Raw genomic sequence first — 21729 nt, 5'->3', positions numbered from 1 at the left:
TTCTATAGCGGAAATGACATAAAAACACTTGTGCGTTGACGTCAGTCGAGGGCGCGTAATGGCGAGGATGGTGCAACCCGTTTGGCGCCAAGACTTGAATGTTGCAACAGAACATAGAACAGTACAGTACAGCACAGCACAGGAACAGGTCCTTCTGCCCACGATGTTGTGCCAAAATAATTTAAACTAATCTCTTCTGCCTACACAATATCCCTCCATGCTCTGCAAAAACATGTGCCTATCTAAGAGCCTTTTAAACGCCTATAGCATATTTGCCTCCACCCCTGGCAGCGCATTCCAGGCACCTACCACTCTGTATGTAAAAGCTTGCCCTTTGCACTTACCCCTTCTAACCTTAAATGCATACCCTCTAGTATTAGAAATTTCGACCCCGGGAAAAAGATACTGGCTGTATACCCTATCTATGCCTCTCATAATCTTATAAACTTCTATCAGGTCTCCCCTCAGCTGTTCCAGAGAAACCAACCAGAGTTTGTCCAAGCTCTCCTTATAGCATATACCCTCTAATCCAGGCAGCATCCTGGTAAACCTCTTCTGCACCCAAACCCTCCACATCCTTCCTATAATAGGACAAACAGAATTGAATGCTCCTGAAGCAGCCTAAATAGAGTTTTATAAAGCTGCAACATAACTTCCTGACTCTTAATACTTCGACTAATAAAGGTAAGCATTGCCATATACCATCTTTGCCACCCTATCAACCTGTGCAGCCACTTTCAGGGAGCTATGGACTTGGACTCAAGATCCCTCTGTACAGTGAGTGATAATGGTCCTGCCATTAACAGTGTACTGTCCCTTTACGTTTGATCTCCCAAAGTGCAACACCTCACACTTGGCTAGACTAAACTGAATCTGCCACCATATCTGCAAATGCTTGATAGGCCACTGTATCCTTTGGAAATCTTCTACACTATCTACACCACCACCAATCTTTGTATACTGCAAATTTACTAACCCACCCATTCATGGTTTCATCCAAATCACTTTTTTTATATATATATGACAGACTAATTGTTCATACATAGAATTTATGTGGAACCAGGAAAGATGTACCACCCAACTATTAAATCTGTTTTCCTAGCACTTTCAACATTGCTTTTGCATGCCAATGGGGAAACCACAAAAGGGATATCCAGATGAATGGTCTCCACCCAAACCATCAACTATTTCACACAACAGATATTGCCCGACCCAGTGATCTCCTCCAGCAGTCTTTTTTTTGCTCCAGATCCCAGTATCTGCAGTCTCTTTTCTCTCCAGGGATTTAAGCACGAAGATGAGACTTCTATTTTGTGGGGGGCAGGGAAAACAAAGATAGGTCTTTATGGTAAATGATCAACACAACTCTGTTCCTCTCTCCACAGATACTGTTTCTGCCATTTTTTTCTATTCATTAAATTAGTAAAAACATTGGTCATCATTTAGCACTCAGGAATGTTCCCAGCAATGCCAGCACCAATAGAATCAGCACTAAAAGAAATCACAATATACACAGAGCGGTGAATTACCAACAGCACTGCTATGAAAGGAACCTGCATTCCCACAGCAATGAATAGCCTGGTGTGAAGGCTGCATGAGGTGAGCACTTTGGGCAAAGCTAGCAATTGTTGCCCTTTCCAACTTACTGTCCAGAAGATAGTGGTGAGCCACTGCTTTTTGGGACCACTGCAGTCATTCTGTTGAATGTGATCCCACACTGCTTTTGGGTTTAATTCCAGGATTTTGACCCTGCAACTCTATCAGTGCCAATTGTGAAAGATTATTGTGGAAGAATGTATCCCTTTCCCTGCAGCCAATCTGATTATTTGGGAATGTTGAAATATTTTGGAAAGTTAATCTTAAAACACCTACAAGTGAAAAGGAAAACTGAACAAAGTAATCCCTCTCAAAACACAAAGCCAGGGGTCCTCCCCATCTACCAAATTTTAAAGTGAAATAAAATACAGATGTCACTCATGTCATACAAGATGTAGCTGAACAGAATTTATTCAAAGATCCATAAATCCTATAATCAATGCCAAAAGCTGTAGATTTCAGACACCATAAATAGAATTATGATGTGCTGTACAAATTTAAATGCAGAATGAGACTTCTATAAGTGCAAAGATTAAATGTGATGCAGTTCAAAATATACACTCATTAGCCACTACAATGTACTTAACAGGAACTCCTACATTAAATTTGTACTAAAATGTAATCACAAAACTCAAAATTTCCTCAAATCACATTTATTGAATCACTAATACAGAAGCAAATGTGTATTTTTTTTACTAAATAAAAACAAAATGCAATGTGCACATTGTTAAACTGTCCATTCAATTTTGTTTTAATGAATGGAACAAAAAAAACACTAAAAAGGACAGTTTTACTGTTTGGTCTTTCTTAAAATTCTACTAAAAATGGATCTTAGACATTTCTATCAAGTCGAACATCAATTTCTCGGCCATAAAGTCGGATTCCATTCATCATCCTACAGGCACGTTCTGCAGAATCTGGACTCTCAAAGCGAACCACTCCACAGCCCTTGGACTTGCCGTTTTCCATCTTAATGTCTGCATAATGTACATATCCTATATTTAGAAATAACACACAAGACATAAGGAACAAGATAGTAACTCCAGGAACAATAATGTTACTTTATACAGAAACCTTCTGTAAAGCCACGTATAAATTAAAGAAAAACCCAGCCACAAAATTCAATGTCAAGGTTCTTCCTTGCAAATTACTGACTGAAGTGCAGAAAACATCTTTATATAGATTCATATGGCAGCCATCATAAACACATCCAGATCCTGCAAAGAGGACTATGAATAATTTTTTTGATGATTTTTGGTTGACAGATGTTGGAATTTAAAATAGGGAATTTCTTGCTCATTTCATGACTACCATGTCAACATTAACACTATAAACAGAACGACAATTTAACAACGAAGGAAGTTTCTCAAATTCTGGAGTGGTGCAATCAACTGAATCAAGCAAACAATAGGTACAACTTTGACAGTTTCTTACCAAAAGATTTTAGATCAAGTATCACAACCAATCCTGACAAATGGAATACCCTCCAATAAACCAGAGGATGAAAAGTACTTCAAGTCTCCTTAACCAGCAATTTGATCCCCAATCACCATCTCCAAGTTTATCACCAAAAAAAGTTCAGAGCTGAGGGTGGATTTAAAAGGGTGATTCAATTAAGTTACTTTCCATAAAGAAATTGCATTTTTAGTTAAAAATATGAACTTACCAAATTCACTGAATTTGTCTTTCAGCATTTGCCAGGTGATGTCATATGGGAGCTGAAAAAAATAAAAGTAATAATTAAAGAGGGGAAGAAAAATAAATGACAGTTTGTATAGGTAATGGTTTTTACGGCTTGCCCTTCAAAACTTCCACAATGAACAAAACTTTGGAAAAAGGTCCCAACTCAGACATTTACCAGAATTGCTCACTTTATATGCACTCTACAATCTTGGTTCCACTTTACAATTGGAAGGAGATGGGAGAAGATTTAAGAAAATTATTGAGACATACAAGAATCAGAGCTGTGATAATTGAAGGCCGTAATTACCATGAAACTGAATGGGCAGTGATTGTGTTAAAGATAGAAGGGGAGAAAATTCTGAAGCATTTAGGAGAACCTTCTTGATCCTACACTACAAAAGGAGACAGTTCTGAATTGAGGTTCAAATGAAGGTCAAAACTAAGCAGCATTTCAGAGACATACCTGTAACTAATCCAAATTCTACAATAAGGACAAAGCAATCTGCAAAAAATACTTCACTGGTCAATTTCAGTGGATTTGAGGGGGCTCCAACATGGATAAACTAGAGTCAAAGCCTATATTTAAAGGGGAAATAATTCACTTACAGTCAAGATACATTCCAACAAAGAATCAGCCAGAATTCAATGGAAGGAGTTAAAAGAATAAAATACAACAAAAAAGGGGCATCTGATAGCCCTCTGCTTGATAATCATATAGAGCAAAATACAAGCACAGGGAAATGAAGCAAGCAAAAGATTAAATACAAAAGTAGACTAAGAGCTAACAGGGAATCCAAGCGTCTTCAGCAGGTATGGTTGGGATTGATGTATTGAAGGGAGATATACTGACAGAGTTAAAGGCACATTTTAAATACCAAATGAGTCTTTTGCACTGGTGTTTGCCAGAGGACTTCACCTAAGCCACAATAAAGTTGCATGGATCTCAGTCAAGGGGCAGATACTTAAATGATTGGCAGTATGTAAAAGTGATATGCAAGGTGGTCTCAAGGGAATGCATCATCAGTTGCTCAGGGATGGCAGCAAAGGATAAAAACCTTGGGCCACCATCTTCTAATTCCCCTAGATACAGGAATAGTACCAAAGAAGAAGTGTTCTTCACTGCGAGGCCCATAAGTCAATTGGTGGCAGCCCTATTGACCCCAAGCACAGCTCTGAGGCAGTCAGGAGCATGGACAGGTGCACAGCCAGAGCTTCGTTAGGCAGAGACAAATGTGTAGCTCCAGCGTGGCTGGGAATGGAACAAAGAATATGGATGAAATGTTGAAAACAGGGCCACATGTATACATACATGAGCCAGAGCATGGCTGAGAACATGGGGCTGAGAGCCAGGGACCAAATTGTGACTGGGAATACAGGCAGGTGTGCCGAGGGGAGGAGATCAGAGAGCAAGAAAGTGAGGTGGAGGTGGAAGTGAAGGGTGTCCAGGGTCAGGGAGTACTGCAAGTATTGGGAGAGCAACAGTAGGGTAGGAAGTGAGGAGGAAGGCAGTCACAAAAAAGGTACTTGTTCAAGCCTCTGTGTACACTCATGAATAGGTAAGAATGTGCAATGTGAGAGCACCCAAGTGGTCCCCACTTGAATAATACTGATCACTGGACCAGAGGATTTCCCATTTTGTACCTCTGCTCAAAAATGGAAGGATTAGCCTAGCACAAATACAGGTCACTAATTTAATTTCATGGCAGTGGGGGGGGGGGGGGGGGGGGAGAGAGAAGAGGGGTAGTTTCCAAACAGTTTTAGATACTGAGAGAAAATTAAACACGTACTTAGACAAATATAAACCAATAAACAGAGCACTGGTTTAAAGGGGAGAGAATGTTTAACTTCAGAGCTTTGATGAAAACCATACAATAGTTACTGGTGTATGACCTTTCAAATGGGCTTTCAAAAAGACTCCCTAGTGAGGCTGGATAGAGTTGAAACCCATGGGATATGAACCAGTCATAACATGGGAGCAAAATTAGCACCAGTACCAAAATAATGCCCCAAAATGAGGAACCATTTAAAGAAAGGGAATAAGATTACTAACAGAAATGTTTTCTCAGCAGTTTACAGAAACTACTACTCATACTCAAGTAAAAAAAGACTGATGTCAACAGATTAATATTAGAAAAGGAAACATAGGTTAGTTTACACCTCAGTCAACTTTTTAAAATGATTCCCAACTGAAATCTTCATTTTTCTTCTGCCTTCTCTACTTTCACAAAGCAGCTTACAGCTTTCCAATCCAACTTCTCTTTACCATTACTTATTACCTTCAGCATTTTAAAAAATCAAATACTCACATTTCGAACAAATATTTGACAGATTCTTCTTGAATTAAGATTTCCTGTAGCACTGCCCATGGATCCTCCATAGTTCCCACTGAAACGATTACGATCCATATCTGTGGATTTGTCAAAACCTCCACCCATTCCAGTACCCATGCGATCCATACCGCCACCCATTCTATCGGTACTTTGACCCATCCACTCCATTCCAGCTCCCATGCGGTCAATATTTGATGTCATCCCAGAAGGCATATTGGATCCAATCCTGTCCATTCCCAGACCAGCACGATCCATTCCAGGTCCCATGCGATCCATGTTATCCATGCCAATACCTCCACCCATTTTATTCATTGCACCCATTCCAATACCTAAGAAAGGATAAGTATTTTAACAAGGTAAAATTTAATGAAACAATTTGGGCATAGGTATCTGTGCTCAGTTTTAACACAAGGGCAAGTATATCACTTTCTAACTTTCAAAATTATCTTAAATGGTCAGGATGAAGTTGTCCAAGTGATACTGCTGGTTTTAGTATGGAAAACTTCACTTTTTGGAGCCTGAAGCTCCACCAAGTGGCAGAAGCATATAGTTACAAGTATGACACTCAAAACTGAGATACCCAAATAGCAGGGTCATCACATGTCCGCAAGACAATTAATGATCTGACATTTCATTATGCAAATTCTTGCTTTATTTCACAAGGGTGTGATGAGATCACTAATTCCTGCAAAGGTCTAGCAGATAAATCCAAAACAAACTATATACCCAAACAGAAATAATAGTAATATTTAACTAATGCATAGATATTACTGCAATTTGGAGCCTGGCTACATTAGCCAAGCCTAATGTGTTACAGTCAGCTCATCAAGTTCAAGTTGACTCAACTTGAGAAAATTTGTGTCCTTAGACTGAAAATTGCTGGGCTCTTTAGAAAGAAACTAATGGTTATAGATCATGGACACAAGTTTTAAAAGTTAGATACATGGGCAGGGGCAGGCAGCATCACCACAATGCTTGGTCAAGTGGGCTCACAGTATTGGATGAGGGTTCTTGGCAATGGTCCAGTCTGGTAAAACTTTACATAAATGGAATTAGTGCAGGTCAGGAATGGGGTGAAGTTTTAATTCTGCACCCAAGCTGACCTCTCCAACTGTCTGCAGAAATGCATAACCACCTGTCTAAAATGATAACTGCATAGTTCAAGTAAAAACTCCTATGCGATTTCAATTATTATCCTGACCTGCTGCAGGCATCCAAGTTACTTCAATTCAAGGTTTCTTTTAGCAGAAGTTAACATGTTCCTTAGCTCAATAGAAGCCAGGAGAACACTCAGACTTGTACAGTAATGAAACAGCTCACTTATTTCTCAAACTGCAGTTCCAAAGCTATTGTACACCTCATTTTCTAAATGTACTCCATTATCACTTGATATTTGCAATTCTAACATTAAAACAAAAAGGTGATCAAACCTGCTTAGCAAATTTGGATCTTAAAACCTCAACCAACATATTACACAAATGTTCTTACCCATTCCAGATGCCATGCCTGGTGTACCAGCAGCCATTCCACCACCAGCGCTCATTCCGCCAGCTAAATAGATTATGTGCAAATTAGAATTAAAGTACATTATTCTCCCAACATTTAAGTGCTAGTCTAGGAACCCATTTACAGTTCCAAGTCTGCACATCTTACAGGTTGGGAACACCCCTTAAATTTACCTTGACCTACAACTGTCTAAATAATTTTAACCTTCATGGTTAAGATGATTTCTGATTCAAGTATGAATCAGGAAATTAGAGTTTAATCCTTAGCCTGAAAAGGTAGAATATTACAATTCCAGTAACATCCAAATTAGAGATGCCAAATCCCAGAGGCTATTCCCAATTGCTATCACCATGGAAGCTTGTGGATTGAAGGAGAGGGTGCGACACAGCTGACGTGGTATTTCCTGTAGCTAAACAAATTGCAGTGCTTAAATTTATCAGAGAAGCAAACACAAATCAGTACATCCAAAGTTGGGAATCTAAGCAGGAGTCACAAATTAAGTACAAGTTGCTTAGATATTTAAAAATAAAAATAAAACTGCACAACTTGTGCATTAGACATGACTTGCACAGAATCAGTTGAAGCTGAGCATCTCTATTTAAGTGACCTAAGCTCACTTATGAGTAAAATAAGTCAGTAAAATCTCAGACTAGAGTTTCCAGAAATCAAACATTAATTACATTATGGGTCAGAACAGTACAATGGCAGAAATTATAGGCGAGAATGTTGGATGAGTGCATTAAAAAAGTGATGCCACATTAAGGATATTTTAAATAAAGCATTACTTAAACTATGAACCAATCATCCTTCCACCAGCAATTTGCATGTATGCAATTAAGGAATAAGAGTGATTAACGGCGAGAGTTAGTCTTATAAGAAAACACCTTATAATTTTTGGGCTAGATTTTCAAAATCAGCTGATACAATAGAACACAATGTTGCATAAATATAAAAATGGAACCATATTAAAATATCTGCATTGTTTTGCAAATGACAACTTCTCAAACTTACCCATTCCTCCAAATGAATCGCCATATCCACGAGACATTCCCATATCATTTCTGCCAAAATCTCGCTCAAAGCCACTGCCACCCATTCCTCCTCCACTGCCAGGCCCATACATTCCTCCTTGGTACATGTCTACAACAAGCAAAATAAAAAGGCAATGACGTGAACAGGTACCCATTTTTGAAGCGTCAAACTCAGTGCTGGAAATCAAAAGAACTGCAGATGCTGGAAATCTGAAACAAAAACAGAAAATGCTGGAAGCACACAGGCAGCACTTGTCTAAGGAGACAGTTAATGTTTCAGGTTGATGACCCTGCTGATTACATTGCCTGACCTCCTGTGTGTTTCCAGTATTATGTTTTTATTCCAACCCCAGTGCTTTCTAGTAACCAAAACAGGTCAGGAGATCTGCATTCCATATACAAACTTAATTTCATTCAACATTGTATCCAGGCTAAAAGCCAAATACACTGATGTCATCATCAGTATCCTTCTAATACACTCTAGTATCAATTTTTCTTGTTACATACCCAGAAACCACCAATATTTTATAATTTTATGAAATTCCCTTTACAGCTCCAGCAATGTTATCCTACTTAGCCCCTTCAGTTATATTCATCTACAAGTGTACACAGATTTGCATTTTAAAAGGTTCTTTTACATACACACCCAAGCCTCAATGTCCTTTCATATATAAAATTCATCTCGGTACACAAGTCATTAACAAACATGTATAAGAGTTTATTTAGTTTATTTGCAAATAATCTAGTTTATTTGCCAAGTTTGCATTAGATTTTGGGAGCTTCCCAATAAAGCCTAGCCAATTCAGCAAGTGCAGCAAAACTCCCATAAACCATTATCCAATCATTCAGAAATCCCGCCGGCTTAGGATCTGGCTCACCATGTTTCAGACGTTCACCCAAATCTCTCTGGTCCCTGTGCTCACCTAAGACTTACTAAGTTCACTAGAGAATTTATAATACTGTGTAACATAATACTGTGTAAACATTTGATTTAAAAAACAAATTTAAAGTCTCTTGGGGAATTAATATGAATAACATCCAATAATCTGGAAAATCTTCCAGTCCAGCACCAAAGTCCCATGTGTGCCTGATCAGAGTTTTAATGTACACGAGTCAAAGATCTGTGGAGAACTAGCTGATCTCAGCTGAGGCAGCAATACTTGCTTAATTAGTGAAGGTTAGTGTCCCCAAACTTGATCAGATTCCCAATTCAAAGCCAGAAGTACTCAAAAGATTTGTGCATACCCAGCTGTGCTGCACACCGCCCCACGTCAAATAACTTTCATATAATAAAGACTAAGTATAGAAGAAACTGTATCAAAACTACACATCTCATACAAGTTTTGAAAGTAGGGAACTTACAGTAAACTATGCAATATTTGATGCAGCTCTTAGATTACATTCTTTATTACAATGATTTAATAAAAAGAACTTTCACAAACTTGCACACGAAATGTGGGCTCACTAAGATTAATACACCTGGTTTCTTCCAGATCCACATTTAACTTCTGTTCTTAGCTGGAGGTAACTTCACAAATGAATAAAGTGTGCCTGTCAGTCATCTAAATAAAGATGTCAATGAAGATAGAGGTCAATTGTACCAGGCTAACTTCTAGCCTCAAGTGTTTGTCTGCTAAGCCCAGGTCTGTGAAGTTATCTATAAATGTATATTCACGTTACGTATTTTGTAGCCCATTTGAACTTACCTCCCATGCCACCACCCATTCCTCCTCCACCAGCTCCTCTGTAATCATCCATTCCTCCTGATCCTGGGCAGAAAGTTACATGAAGATGTGTATTGGAGGCTTATTCAAAATATTCAAATCTATATTATGGGCAAGAGTCCGAACTTTTCCATATCTCTCAGCCCAAGGTGGAGCTATTCACTGTTAAAGAGCCTCATGTTCAGCTGGTCTGGAGTCTAATGGCAATCTCCAGTGAGAATCCTATTTGAATGCTGGTCAAGGCTACACACTAGAGCTCTGGCTCATGAATAAATACTACTTCTAGAAGCCCCACTCAAAGCCAAGGATGAGTTAAAACAACTAGTGGTAATTCTGTTCACATCAGACATCTTTCAATTGTAATTAGTCATCATATCCTATACTTACTCTCCTATAACCTGAAGGCAAGCTTCAAAATCTGCAGAAAGGATTCTGAAAAAAAATCTTCCCCAAAGCATCAGGATGGACAGGGCCCTGCTGCCAAGTATCTGCTGTGCCACTTTGAAGCATTAATAGGTATAAGGCAAAATAGCATCTCTTCTCTCAGTCTTAGTGAGGCACATCATCATCCTTACTGCCCAAGCAGAGCTAAGTAGAAAGGAACTTTACTTCGCTCAAAATTCAAATTAATACACTAAAATTCTTACCTCCCATTCTCCCCATGTTCATTCCTGGACCAAATCTCCCCATGTTATCCATCCTGTCCATCCCACCTCCGCCACCACCATATGGACCATCCATGCCTGAAAGTTAGTGCCAAATTTTAAGGTTTTTTTTTAGATTTTGGATTATACAGCCATAATAATTTAGCAAACAGTAGGCCACCCATACCATTGTTCACTGTAGGCCTACAAACATCATACTGGCAACAAAAACAGATATGCTGAAAGTTTACTCAGTTTTCCTAATACAAGCCAAATATCATGAAAAATTCAAATTTGTGGATAGAAAATACCAATTGAAATATTTTATACAAATTTCAATATTGCACATAGGCAATGGATTATAACTAAATAAATTCAGAGCAGGACTGCAACTCCAAACAATATCTCCCTTAGCACTTCCACTGCCTTAACTACAGAAAAGATGAGAATCAAACTAACTTTGTTTTAAAAAAAAACACAAATTGCACCCAATTTACTTCCAATGGATACAAATTCCAACAGCTTGTGATTTATTTGCTTAAGGTTATCAGATCAGCTGTATAACAAAATACAAATGGGACTCTTGACTGATCAACAATCCAAAATAAACAAAGAGCATCTATTAAGATGTATAAACACAACAGAAAAAAATAGCAATAGAGGCCACCACAGTATTCAGAATACAGGGCCAAGAAAAAAGCTAAAGAACAATAGTTATTCCTTAAAGTCACAAATACCCAAATTCTAAGTGTTAAAATTAGAGATTGAAAATGCATTGCACAATATTTCTATTTAAATGTTAGAATCTGGTTTCAAATGGCTTTTGCATCTTGCAAAGGATGTCATAAAACATGGAGTAATTGATTAAAAAGTTTACACAATATCTTGAAATAAATCAACTGCTGTGACAGGAGCTCTGTATATAATTGACGTTTAAATTGCCTCCAGTGGCAGCTTTGATTAGCAGTATAAATTGGGTGCTATTGATGACAAAACAATGTACATCAATCTCAGGTTGTTTAAAATGACTGAAGTATGGACTTAAGCTAACCCTTTCAGATTTCCAGATCACAAACTAATTTAATCCTCTGGTGCAAGGAACCAAATGCAGTATCAGCCAATGTACCAGTAATGAAGTATAAAACCCAACAGCACATTCTCCAACACTTACCGCCTCCTCCCATCCGGTTCATTCCTCCAAATCCCATTCCATCCATTCCCATGCCTGTCAAGAAAATAGAAAAATTCTAATCACCAATTAAAAATAAGTATTTTTCAAAGCCTACTTCTTACACTATACATTAAAGATTATACAACAAAAAGACTGCCCCAAACAGAAACCTGTAACAAATGTGAAATACAAATATACAATTCCCTGACACTTGATTGCATAAGCAGATTAATAATAAAGCTTCGGATTTGGCTTTGTTGCTATCTCTGGCATCCTAAAAAGAAAACTTAGTATATATCCAAGGCTATATTTTTAGACAAATTCAAACAAATAGAGTAATTATTATTAAAAGAGCTAGAGTACAAAATCTGGTATTCAAGTACACTGCTCGCAAAGTACTGATAGATGGGTAGTGAACAACTTCAATCTTTTCCACATCTAGGTACTAGAGGCTCTTAGGAATATCTGATAATTTTTTTTTAAATGTACTGATCAGAAGCCCTCACCTTCCCTTCTAGTCATATGGATTGGATTTTGATATAACTTTGTTGTTAATGTAACCATATCATGCCACTTAACTATTTTTCCAGCATACAGCTTAATCCATGCATGTCAGAGTATTCTGGCAGAGTCCAAATTGAGTGCCAACAAGCACGTTAATAGCAAGTAGTCACTGCTTAGTGTTTCTTTTGACAGATTGTTACTTTTGCTGACTGGAAGTAGCTGATTAAATTATATTCAATCTATTACTTATGACGAGATATGCACTACGTGTCAGATAGACAATGGAAGATGGAAACAAAAGATTGCAGATGCTGGAATCTGGAGCAACACACAAAAAGGAGGAACTCTGCAAGCAGCATCAATGGAGATAAATAGACAATTGACATTTTAGGTTGAGACCCTTCACCTGGACTGAAAGATAGCAGGGAGATAGCTAGCATAAAAAGTTGGCGGAAAGGGGTAGACCAAGAGCTCGCAGGCAATAGGTGGATCCAGGTGAGGGAGTTGATAAGCAGATGGGGAGGGAGACTGGTAATAGTACCAGAAGCTGGGAAGTGATGGGTGGAAGTGACAAAGTGCTGATGATGGAATCTGATAGGACAGGAAGGTGAAGCATGGAATAAATGTGATGTCGTAGATGACAATGAAAGTGATTAGGGACATGACTGGTCCTGATGTGCAATTCTTCAGCACAGCAACTTTGATGCTGCATCTCCTCCAAATCCCTCATCTTTGCACTGTCCCTATAAACTAGGGTATCAATGTAACCAAATGCACAACCCCACAAATCACTCGTCTCTTAACACTGTACACTATTGTTCACAATGCATCAGTTTAGAAAGGAATCAACACTACAGAAAAGCCCATGTCCTGTGGGACCGCCAGGAGGATTTTGGATGGATAAAGAAACTGCTGCAGTCTCATTAAATTACTTATTAATGGTCATAGATCTCTGAGGATTAGTTATCCCACAAGGGTCTAAATAAACTGTCATATTTGCAAATGGTGGAGAGGAAGTGCAGATTCATTGGTGTTCGAAGGACTTAAATGGATCACAAGGAGACCTAGAATGTGATTAGCTTCAGCATCAGGGGAACCTTTCCACTGTTCTTTCAAAAATAGTCTGCAGATTCCCTCCACAGTGGACCCTTGCATGTAAGCAAAGACTAACCAAGGTGATGTACAGAGACTGCATCTCCAGTACAGAACAAGATACTCCTGGCCCACCCTTTCAATTATATGTATAAGCATGCTCATATAATTACCAATTTGCCATTACCAATTCTTTGCTCAAGTTAACTTTAACTTCACTCTTTCTGGATTAGCAAGTACTAAATTTAAAAAAATCATTCCTACCAATAAGGAGGTTCAAAACATCAACATCACCATGTTTTAGAAAAAAGGTGGGCTACTTTCAATTATCTCTACAAGCTTTTAAAACTGCTGTTCTTACCTCCCATTCCTGGACCCATGTCCCTAGGTCGAACATTTCCCATTCCTGTGTTCAGATCTCTGGCGTCAAGAGGCTGGCCACCAGGTCCTAGGCCCATACCAACCCCACCAAGGCCTTCTATATTTGGCAAAAGAAAAGTTTTATAAATTTACTTTCCATGATGTAAGATATACACAATTGACCATACTTATGGAAACTTCAACCATCAGATCCAAGCACTGCCAATGTAAAACTAACTTCTGTAACAGCACAATGGTATCATTCTGCAATGATAACAAATTCTATTGCTTACAATGATTCACAAGAATATTCTAAAACCTCTATTTAATTTTTGCAAAATCATGTCTTAAATAGCAGAGTAAATATGCAATTGACTTAAGTTTAATCAATGCATTTTCAATTAACTGCAACACCTATTACAAATTCCATTATAATCAGAACACCTACTATAATACATCCATTTTGCCAAATGGGTTTTCGCTAATTTACTAATTGTGTTACTCAAAAACACAGGCACTTTGGAACCTGAGATTTTCAATGCATTTTGTGATTGTACAAGACCTTTTGCAATGACCAATAGCATTCTCCAGTTAAATCATTCCATTTACCCGATTTCACATGCATATGATGCTCAATTATGGCAAACATTTAAACTACTGTGATCCTAATATTTTAAATTTAAATATTGAAAATCAAACTACATTATTAATTTCTTTCTTATCCACCAAATTGAAGTGCCATTTATTACCAAAGTGCAACAGGGTCATTTTAGAGAGAAAAGAAGACAAGATCTGTAATGGAACAATAGATCTTCATTTTAACCTCTGATTTACTGCCCTTAACTGCACATTTTCATCCTGAAGCTGCAGTATTTGCTAGAATGTAACCTTACATATTCTAGTCAAGCTTTCAGACCATTTAGAATTCATCTTTATAGATCCTTTGATATTAGCCCTATTTTTGCCCAACATTTGCAGAGATGTCATTTTGAATCAAAATGCTAAATGTCTAAACCATCACATCACAAACTGTTTTATAGCACTACTAACCTTCCTGTCAGTTGTAATTATTGCACTAAAAGAAATGAATTAACGTGTGCAAGGATTACATTTCAAGACTTCAATTTTACAAGCACAACTTTAATCTCCAATATTACAACACAAGACACCAAAGCTATAAACCCAGGAAGATCCTTTTGTTGAGTAAGCTCTTTACTTAGCCATTTGCCTGTTCTACACTGAAGCATATGTGCTGGAGCATATTGAGGTCAAGAAAGAGGCAGTGTTGGGGCTTCTGAAAAGCATTAGGATAGATAAGTGCCTGGGACCAGACAGGATATACCCCAGGTTACCACGGGAAACAAGAGATTGCTGGGGCATTGACAATGATATTTGCGTACTTTGGCCACAGGAGTGTTACCAGAGAATTGGAGGATGGCAAAATGTTGTTCCCTTGTTGAAGAAAAGTAATAGGAATAATCCTGGAAATCATAGACCAGTGACTCTTACTTCAGTGGTGGGCAAGCTATTGGAGAGAATTCATAAGGACAGGATTTACGAACATTTGGAGAAGCATAGTCTTATTAGGGATAGTCAGCATGGCTTTGCGAGGGGCAAGTCGTGCCTCATGAGCATAATTTGAGTTTTTTTGACAAAACAAATTGAAGGTAGAGCAGTGGATGTGGTGTATATGGATTTTAGTAAGGTATTTGACAAGGTTCCCAATGGTAGGCTCATCCAGAAAGTCATGAGGCACGGGATCCATGGAGACTTGGCTGTGTGGATTTGGAATTGGCTTGCCCACAGAAGGCAGAGTGTGGTAGTAGATGAAGAGTATTCTGCCTGGAGGTCAGTAACTAGTGGTGTCCTACAGGGATTCCTGCTTTTTGTGACTTTTATAAATGACTTGGATGAAGAAGTGGAAGGATGGGTTGGTAAGCTTGCAGATAAGGTTGGAGGTGTTGTGGATAGTGTAGTACGTTGTCGCAGGTTACGACGAGATATAGACAGGATGCAGAGTTGGACAGAGAAGTGGCAGGTGGAGTTTAGTCTGGAAAAGTGTGAAGTGATGCACTTCGGAAGATCAAACTTGAAAGCAGAGTACAAGGTTAATGGCAGGATTCTTAGTGTGGAGAAACAGAAGGATATTGGGGTCCAAGTCCATAGATCCCTCAAAGTTGGCGTATGGTGTGCTGGCCTTCATTAGTCGGGGGGGGGGGGGGGGGGTGGGGTGGGATTGAGTTCAAGAGCTGCGAAGTAATGTTGCAGCTCTATAAAACTCTGGTTAAACCGCACTAGTATTGTGTTCAGTTCTGGTCACCTCATTATAGGAAGGATGTGGAAGCTTTAGAGGGTGCAGGGTAGATTTACCAGGATGTTGCCTGGATTAGAGAACACGTCCTATGAGGAAAGGTTGAGCGAGCTAGGGCTTCTCTCTTTGGAGCAACACAGGATGAGAGGCAACTCGATAGAGGTGTGCAAGATTATGAGAGGCATAGAGTAGACAGCCAACACCTTTTCCCCAGGATGGCAATGGCCAATACCAGAGGACACTAGTTTAAGATCAGAAGAGGAAAGTTGGGGGGGGGGGGGGGGGGGGGGGGGGCGGGGTGGAAGAGAATGTCAGAGTAGGTTTTTTTAAAAAATAACAAAAGAATGGTGGGTGCCTGGAATGCACTGCCAGGGGTGGTGATAGAGGCTGATACAACAGGGACACTTAAAAGACTCTCAGAAAGGCACATGGATGTAAGAAAAATGGAGGGTTATGGATGGGCTGTGTAGGAGGGAAGGGTTAGATTGATCATAGAGTAGGTTTACGTAGGACAGCACAACATTGTGGGCCAAAGGACCTGTACTGTGCTGTATTGTTCTGTGTTCTATATGATAGAGGTGGCATTAAATTTGGTCTCCAATAACCCCAAAATTAGTCAGGATTACCTCTCTATACAAATACTTATACAATATGTACTTGATAGGAATTTACCCATTACAGCATCAAAACTGATTGCAATAAAAACAAATTTCAAACAACTTTGTGATTTGGGTTTAAAATGCAGGAAGTTTTTCCACCTGCTTGTACTAGCAGACTGGACGGCAACATCAGACATTTCAAATAAATAAAAGATGGGATGAGACATACAGAAGTGTCCACTTCCAGTAATAGAAGGGTCCAAATTAAGCAGCCATAAACATTAAACAGATTTAAAACAAGCAAAGCAAAATATTTTGGAATATCAGTCTGTGAAGTGACTTCCAAGATTGATTCAAGTGCAAACTGTCAACATGTATTATGGAAGGGAGAAGCTTTAGAGGAATGTGGAAACAGGTTATTCATTTTTATTTGCTTTAGGCCAACAGCAACATCACTTAATTGGGGAAATTGTTTAAAGATTGCAAATTCTATACATAATGTTATTATTTTCTCTGTTAGTATTTCCGTGACTGAAGACACACTGAAATGGAAGTTATGGTGCACTTTCAAAAGAAATATCAATACATACTAGGAAGTTGTGGAGCACGATCTGCAGCATAGAAGTTATTCTTGGGCATGGATTTGTCATCCTGTAGAAAAACAAGTGTTAAATTTTGGTAACAGCAGGTGATTTGCAAACATTTAATTCATCTTAAAACAATTAAAAACAATTAACTCTTGAACTACATTGAACTGGCCAACTCAGTAAAATCTACTGCGGAGCACAACTATTGGTCTCAGTAAGCCAAGTATTTTTGGGCAAAGTGGCAGCTTCTCAATTTACATGAATTGGGCAGTTGACCTTTCCATGTAGTATAACAGGGAATCAGACATGCCCAGGACAAACTTAATTGCAAAAGCTTCACACAATTCAAAACCTCACCAGGACCCCACATCAAGTCCTCACAAAGAAGTTCAACCCAAATCATTGTTAGAGGAGGGAGGGAGGGAGGAAAAAAAAGCATGGAACCAAATTTCAGTAGTCTTAATTGTAATTATACCACTTAAAACTATACTTTAAAGTTCAGTAATAAATCTCAAAACGACAAGGCTTTTTGAAGAATCCTTCAAAGATAACCCAAAAAATGTTCAACATTCGTACTGCATGAAGCATAATTGATAATTCATATTTCACACACAATCACCCCAACTTACCATTTTGATGTGCATTGGCCTGTCAAACAAAAGCTGTCCATTGAACATTGCTGGAAACCAATTAAGGAATCTTAAACATTTTATATATACCTTGAGAATACTCTGGTTTTACCAATCAAATGTTTCCAAAATAAGCATCATTTGCTTAAAACAAAAATACATCTGTAACAGCAAATTGTTCCTTAGTTTAAAATTAAGACTTTATGAACTTGGATCCCAGTAAGGACTTGTTATATAGAGAAACGAGAAATGGCAGAGCTGAATGTGTTACTACAATCATTTCAAATGATGTAATTCTCTAATTAAATCCTACAGCAAATTTGATCAACTGAAACCAAAAGTTTCATGAAGGATACAAAGAGCTTGAACTGATTCAATTGGACGCTCAAAGGTTACTGTGCCCATTCCACGACTCTTCCCATCTTTGTCTTCCACAATATCAGCCCGTACTACAGTGCCTGCCATGGAGAAAACTTCTTTCAACTTCTTCCATCCTACTTTGAAATCAAGCTGTAAAATAATCATGAAATTAGCATACACCTCAGAGTTAAGGATTCCATATAAAATGCATTTATCATATATAGACTTGAGTTTTCAGGCATGAGTGAATACAAACAGGTGAAAGTCAAACTTTTTTTTGGTTGTTTTTGTAGTCAAAGCAGGGACTAAAAAAACAGGCAAAAATGATTAACCATGACTTTGATAAGGTTTACATCAGAGATTAGTTGGAAGAATGGAGACTAATTAGGGGATAAATCTAATGATTCAGAAATGCAGTTATGTTTATCGAGACAGTAAATAAATGTAAAACAGATGGTGTACAACTGAACTTCATAGAAGTACCATACACTACCCCATACAACAGACCAGCTCACAATGAATGTGCTCTGAAAGAGATTAAAAGCTACATTGTTTTATAATCAGATGTCAGAGATCAAAGAGTTCATGTGTAGGGAATATCAGAATGAATGACTTATGAAGAATGCTCCATTGGGGTAATTAATGTTTATAAGTCAGTCAATAGGCTGACATTGTCAAAAATATTGTCAACTACCCATTGTTCAGAATATATTGTTATCTGTGTTGCTCAAGTTAAACTTTTTGTCTTCAATTACTGCCACTTATGGAATAGACAAGGTTATTAGATCTATACCAGGGGTATAAGAAAACATCTATCCTGTGAATTTACTCAGTGGTAGGTGCTGTAATTTAAAAATTTTAAGCCAACATTTGAAATTTCAGGATGTATTAGAATTAGATTGCAAAGTGCTGCCATGTACACGTTTTGAATACGACTAGATGCAATTTGGAAAAGCAAGAATTTTCCTCCAGTGAAACTAATGCAGCAATTAGTGGCATATTCTAGGTTTTACTCAGTAGGATTCAATATTATAGAATAAGAATGCAGAACCTAAAAGGTGATGCACTGTTCACCCCATATCACAGTACGACTTTGTAAAGCCAACTCTGATCTAGCACTTTATTGAAAATTTAAAGTAACAGGGTTAGTCTGAATGACAATAATATTGAAATGCCACATAAATCCTGAATGTCATTTGGCCAAAGTAATTCTTCCAGCCATGACCAAAGCAAACATGACAAGAGTATAAAAGTTCTCTAGATTCCAACATATGCATATTGAAAATAAAAAATCAACACCTCTGTGCAAGATATTCAGTTACTAATGTGTTACTATCTGCCTTTCAATTCTTCACCGTTTATACAGTATATGGGAATATACTGCCATAAGATCTGTTAAAATTTAGAGGTGGCTGGCTTTGGATGATTCATTATTTTAACAAAGTTTTTCCCCCCCTCGTTTCTATTTTTTTTTATCTCCGATGGCTCAGATTTCATACCTAGACCAAATCAATAAATAATAATCCTCAAAATTAACAGCAACTTCAAAATTTCTATGTAGGGTAATAAAACTTTGAACTTTTGAAGCTGCTGTCAATGATTCATTATGCCAAAGACAGCATTGTTTATAGCCTTCACAACCACAAAGGAAATCATTTCAACCTTTCACAAACTAACTCAATTAAAATAATCTGGAAAATCTTACACGTAATTAAATCTGATGTAATTGATCTTTTTAATGGCAAATGAAGCCATAATCACACTTTAGCTAACAATCAGACCTCCCAAAAATCCCTTCACATGAACATTTCAAACTACAAACAACATTTTTTTTAAATGTTATAATGCTGCTTTTTTTTGTAAAAGTGTTGATTACAATCTATATTTAGCATGTTTAGCACATCTATGTTTAGAATTTTTTAATTGAAAATAATGTTGTTTACTTCTCTGGTCATTTTACTGCATTTGTGGTTCAGTTAGATGGGACAACTAATTCTGCTACAATTTCAGTACACATTTATGAAAAGGCTAAGCATTTCCAAAAATCATTTCACCTACACTTATCTACAATGTACTTTGGCAGATACTGATAGTAACTATAAACTCACGTTAACAATAAAGATGGTGCTTCCAAGCCTGCCAGTTTGTAGCGCATTGAGAACATCTCTGGGGACATTTTGGTTATTCAGGAGAGCTGGTGGGATATTCATTCCAGGGCCACCTCCAATGCCACCTCCACCAACCATTCCCATCCTGTCAAAGCCACCAAACTTCTGCATCATCCGTCTTGCATGCTCACCATCCAAATCCTAAGTATAAATGAAGTTACAGTCAATATTCATCAAAAAAAAGGTAGACAATAATCAGATTGTTGATGTCCCTTTATATCATGGCTGTTTTAAAAAAAAGCAACATGGCCTTGAGTTATGTTACTATGTGTGAACTTGATAATCAAGCCAAATAAATATACTTCTGGAGTACTATTTTGACATAAAATAGCACAAAAACAGGATTAATCACAATCTAAGCAGTGAGTTAAAAGTACCAAAGAATGGCTCATTTTGGGTAGAAGTAACTTTTTTTTCTCCAAAGAAAATGAAAAGATGATTAGACATTGAATGGGAGGGCAAGGGGAAATGAATTAATCTTTGCCTTTTTGAGGAAGTGTTGAAAACAACAAAAACCAGATAACAAATATAGATACTATTTCATAACTAATGTAGAACCAGCAATGATACAACTGCAATTTTGGCTTTTAAACTCTCAACTCATCTTTCCCTAGGTCAATTCTCCCGGCAATATTAATACATTTAAATCTCCCCCATTTAAATCCGCTTCACAATGAAATCTCTTACCTCTTTTACTTTAAGAGGCCTTCCACTAAAACTCTGCTTGTCCATTACCTCCACAGCCTTCTTCATATTTTCTTCACTTTTGAATTCCACAACACTGAAAGAAATGTACATTACATGATTCCTTCCAGACAATACTTTGGTTTGAAACTGTACATCTAGTCTACTTTTCTTATCATTGCTTGTTAACGCAGTAGTTATTGCCTCAGTCACTGCTTTAACTATACATTATGCAGCAGACTCTGTCCAAAAAAAAATAGCTGGAAAAAGTCAGCAGGTCAAACGGCATCTATGGAGGTAAAGGGATGGTCAATGTTTCGGGTTGAGACCCTGCATCAGGACTGAGGTTGTTGAGGGAAGATAGTCAGTATATAGAAGTGCAAGGGAAGGGTGAGACAGTGGCTGGTAGCTGGAACCAGATAAGGGAGGGATGATGGGCAGGTTGAACCAGTTTTTTTCTGTGGGGATGGAAGGGGGGGTGGGGGGAAGAGAGAGAGAGAGAGAAATAGGGAAGTGAACCAAGGGAGAAAAATCCCAGATAAACATGTCTGGGTAACGGGGGGGGGGGGGGGGGGGGGGAAGATGGATTGATGGGAGTGGTAAACAACATGGCTGTGGGTTAACAGTTCATGAGCATTTGATGCCTCTGGACCTGTACTCGATGGAGTTCAGAAGGATGAGGAGGGGATCTCATTGAAACCTACAGAAAACTGAACAGCCTGGATAGAATGGATGTGGAGAGGGATGGTT

At 38.1% G+C, this 21729-nt stretch overlaps 1 protein-coding gene across 4 annotated transcripts; it reads right to left on the bottom strand.

Moving 5' to 3' along the window:
* Positions 1-1982: 1982 nt before the first annotated feature.
* Positions 1983-21108, bottom strand: LOC127582403 (heterogeneous nuclear ribonucleoprotein M-like). 4 transcript variants are annotated; one of them, XM_052037601.1, is made up of 14 exons: positions 20983-21108; positions 20236-20436; positions 18124-18277; positions 17768-17817; positions 17142-17202; positions 13643-13759; positions 11686-11739; positions 10518-10613; positions 9853-9915; positions 8127-8255; positions 7098-7160; positions 5586-5938; positions 3263-3314; positions 1983-2591 (listed from the first exon to the last, which is right to left on the bottom strand). In XM_052037601.1, exons 1-14 carry the CDS (start codon positions 21091-21093, stop codon positions 2428-2430), a joined length of 1668 nt encoding a protein of 555 aa, XP_051893561.1. In that variant the 5' UTR covers positions 21094-21108; the 3' UTR covers positions 1983-2427. The 4 variants fall into 4 exon arrangements, with proteins under 4 accessions (XP_051893561.1, XP_051893562.1, XP_051893563.1 ...); XM_052037602.1 differs by lacking the exon at positions 9853-9915; XM_052037603.1 differs by lacking the exon at positions 10518-10613.
* Between the last annotated feature and the right edge of the window lie 621 nt (positions 21109-21729).

This window comes from Pristis pectinata, chromosome 24, assembly GCF_009764475.1.
Source record: "Pristis pectinata isolate sPriPec2 chromosome 24, sPriPec2.1.pri, whole genome shotgun sequence".
Taxonomy (NCBI): domain Eukaryota; kingdom Metazoa; phylum Chordata; class Chondrichthyes; order Rhinopristiformes; family Pristidae; genus Pristis; species Pristis pectinata.
This window is presented reverse-complemented; position numbering and strand designations above follow the sequence as displayed.

Bases quoted from the DNA above. Each gene is read 5' to 3' on its own strand.
- LOC127582403 (XM_052037601.1), bottom strand. From the start codon at position 21,093: ATGTACATTTCTTTCAGTGTTGTGGAATTCAAAAGTGAAGAAAATATG. The intron at 13,760-17,141 runs GTATGTATTGAT...TGCCAAATATAG, and splicing joins TCGTGCTCCACAACTTCCTA to AAGGCCTTGGTGGGGTTGGT. The intron at 3,315-5,585 runs GTGAGTATTTGA...TATTTTTTTCAG, and splicing joins GTCAAATATTTGTTCGAAAT to CTCCCATATGACATCACCTG.